The sequence below is a fragment of the Cibotium barometz genome, chromosome 52 (genome assembly GCF_041138505.1).
Source record: "Cibotium barometz isolate CiBa-2024 chromosome 52, ASM4113850v1, whole genome shotgun sequence".
NCBI classification, from domain to species: domain Eukaryota; kingdom Viridiplantae; phylum Streptophyta; class Polypodiopsida; order Cyatheales; family Cibotiaceae; genus Cibotium; species Cibotium barometz.
In genome coordinates this window covers 32,737,565-32,741,036 of record NC_141097.1, presented here as the reverse complement: position 1 = coordinate 32,741,036, position 3,472 = coordinate 32,737,565, and the positions used below count along the sequence as shown (strand labels likewise).

The following is a 3,472-nucleotide window of genomic DNA, read 5'->3' as shown; positions in this document are numbered from 1 at the left end:
GCTTTAACACCATGGATTTGATCATATACGCTCATTATAGACTTAGGACTGGTAAATCGAATTGATAAGCATAATAACATTGACCGTACACACGACGTCGTGCATGCTGACTTATTGGCATATAATACATTCACACGAACGCGCTCGTTGCCAGCTCACCTTAGAGCAGGTCAAGCGGCGTTGTGTTTTTATAGGACCCGTCAGATCTACTACTCCTCATCTCATCAGCTCAGCTCTACTATCATCCGACTGTCTTGGATTTTCCCAAGTAATCCTGCGTGTGTGATCACCGCTGTATTGAAAAGCCCCCAGCAATATGGCCAGATGCCGCCGCCGCTGGCTCCTCGCATCATGCCTGCTACTGGCGCTCATCAGCTTCAATGCCACGCCGGCGTCTTGCCACAAGAAGAAGATCAAGGCCGCCGCCCGGCCGTCCCACTACAGATTCTACCTCCACAACACCGTGTACAGCACGGCCGTGAATAACACCTACTTCACCTCGGTGTACAGTTCGCCCCCTCCGGGCAACTTCTCCAACTCCTTCTCCTTCGGCGTGGTGGCCACCTTCGAGGCCCCACTGACGCTGGGCGCCTCCAACCGCTCGGCGTCGGCTGGGGTGGCGCAGGGCTTCTACGTGCTGGACAGCCAGAAAGGCTTCGTGCTCTTCCACACCTTCACCGCCACCATCGACGACGGCACCTACAAGGGCACCCTCACCATCATGGGCCAAATCGTGGAGGCCCAGAAAGTGCGCACCCTCACCGTCGTTGGCGGAACCGGCGACTTCCTCCTCGCGCGCGGCCTCGTCACCAATCGCCTCGTCGAGCTCGTGCCGGTTATGCCTGCACGATGGATACTCTCCTTTGATCTCGACCTCTACTACTAGACCTGCCCGATGGATACTCTCCTTTGATCTCGACCTCTACTACTAGACCACTTGTTGGCATGCCTGCTGTCTTCCACTCATTGCCTTTTTTCTTCAATAACCAAGTACCTTCACCTTAGGCGTTGCTTTTTTCTTCAATAACCAAGAACCTAGGCCATTCTATACGTCCGGATGTAAGTATTCTTTATTCTTTATTGCTCTCTCTAGTAACTAGTTCTGGTAAGCATGGATCCCACATCATGAGGTATCACCTCAACAATAAGTAATGTTCTACTTAGAAAATCATAGCTACTAAATTGGGACTCACAAAACCATCATTGCTTCACATCAATTATTATTACGAAAATTTCACATTAAATACTAGCTTTATTTCTCTAAGGCCCTACCGTGTAACTATAGAGAATGTTTTTATTATGTAGCTTCTTTTTTGTCTAATTTTGGGGAATCTCACGATCTCTCCACAAGTGAGCTGAGAAGTGTTTGTCTTGACATCGAGGTAGCTTGAAGGTTAGTTCTTGATTTTGCATGGTTTCCAACTTTTTTGTTGTCCATACTTATGTGACTTGATGTCGGCTCCTTAGGATTTCACGTCTTCCGCTATCTTAGAAGAGGCATTGGATCCACTACAAGAGAATGGGGGGTCTACCCAAGAAACTTAATCCTGCATAACTTAGAAAAAGAAGGAAGTGTGAGAAGTGGTTGTCATCTCGTGGTACGAGCACGGTTATAAATGCAATCATATACATGGCTAAGCCATGTATATAGTCGCATTTTTAGCCCCAAAACCCTGGGATAGGCCCCCAAACTCGAGATGATCAGAACCTTGAAACCCTAGGATAATCTTCAAACCCAACAGGAAGAGAGACTAATGTTGCAAGCAATACATTATTATTATTATTATACAAATTTTACTTAAAATTTTCAAACCAAAAACTATGAAAAATTATACAACAATAAAATATATGTATTGGTGTGATCACTTAGGGTTTCCATTCAGTGATTATGTCTTGAATCAAATCCATACATGCCAATGAGTTTGTATCAAGATCCATGGCCCTAATATCAACAAAGAGATCTATTCCATTTGTGGATTCTTCAACCTCTACATCACTAGCATCTTCTATGGCCCCAATATCAACAGAAAGATCTATTCCACTAGTGGAATCTTCACCCTTTACATCACTAGCATCTTCTAATGTGTTTCGAGCATCACCTTGGATGTGGCATCTTGATCTAATTCCACTAGCTCATCATCCATAAGCTCCTCAACCTACTCATTTTTAAGAATCATTCTTGATCAAGGAGCAATTTGTATAGCATCAATAGTATCTTCAGATGCATTTTCTTCATCATCTTGGACGTGGGAACCATCTACTTGATTGGTAATTGGTGCTATCTATTGTTCTTCTACTTTATCCACATCTTGATCTACTTCCACCAGTTTGTGCATGAGCTCCTTAATCCTCTCATTTTGAAATATCATTCTTGATTCAAGAGCAATTGGTATAACACATATTGCCATTCCCTCCTCATATAGCCATTCGATATCGCAATCTTTTGGAAGTAGCTCTAGGTTTTTTGGATATGGCCCAGTGTCTCTCATGTCTCTTAAAAGCCCGTCTCTCCTCAATTCTTTCCCTATTTACCTCTTTATACCTAGTTTCCACCCACTTTGTCATGATGTCACTATTGGTTCATACAAAATATATTTACCTTCTTGTGTTGCATTGCCCTATCCATCCTCCTTGGCTTTCATTTGCATGTTGCTACATGCGACACCATTCCCACTATCGATGCATGGTGGGATCAAGTCGTGAAAGATACTCTGAGATGTATACTATAGATTATTGCACCAACCAATCCTATGCTATGCTTCCTTTTAGACTGATTTCTAAATGACCTATGAACTTTAAGTATTTGCATGCCCCCAAGGTATCCTTCTTGCGCCAATCAAGTGGTCTAAAATTTTGGATACCACATTCTAGAATATGTGCATTAGGTCTACAATATGATTTATTGAGCACCTTGTCATTCTTGGTGATGGCTTCTGACACACTTATCTCTAAATCATGACACAAAGGTGCGGTGTTACTCCTTTTATAAATGCCACCAACTTCTAATCATGGGTAGGAGAATCTGTGATGATTTTCATAGATGGCCTTCTTGAGATGTTATGTCCTTGATGTAATGAGCATTGGTTCACAAGCATTGTGCCTAAACGTTATGAGGGCTATTCAATATCATGAGAGAGATATCCATTACATAAGAGAAATCTATGCTTCTATGAACTTTATCGAAGTAGCTCTAGGTTTTTAGGATATGTCAAGCATCTGTGATGTCTCTTAAAAGCCCTTCTCTCCTCAATTCTTGCCCTTTTTTCCTCTTCATACCTTTCCACCCACTTTGTGATGACATCACTATACAAAATATATTTACCTTGTGTTTCATTTCCCTATTCATCCTCCTTGGTTTTTCTTTGTATGTTGCTACATGTGACACCATTCACTCATCATGTCCATTGCTCCATAATTGATGCATGGTGGGATGCTCTCGTGAAAGATACTAGAGATTCTTGCACCAACCAAC

The 3,472-nt window shown here is 42.8% G+C and overlaps 1 protein-coding gene across 1 annotated transcript; it reads left to right on the top strand.

Annotated features, from left to right (window-relative positions):
* The first annotated feature begins 233 nt into the window (after positions 1-233).
* On the top strand, positions 234-1,050 carry LOC147609070 (dirigent protein 6-like). The gene is made up of 2 exons (XM_086788540.1): positions 234-842; positions 889-1,050. Exons 1-2 carry the CDS (start codon positions 317-319, stop codon positions 930-932), a joined length of 570 nt encoding a protein of 189 aa, XP_086644666.1. The 5' UTR covers positions 234-316; the 3' UTR covers positions 933-1,050.
* Positions 1,051-3,472: the final 2,422 nt, after the last annotated feature.

Coding starts and splice junctions, on each gene's coding strand:
- LOC147609070 (XM_086788540.1), top strand. CDS start 317: ATGGCCAGATGCCGCCGCCGCTGGCTCCTCGCATCATGCCTGCTACTG. Junction 843..888: donor CGAGCTCGTGCCGGTTATGC/CTGCACGATGGA, acceptor CTACTACTAGAC/CTGCCCGATGGATACTCTCC.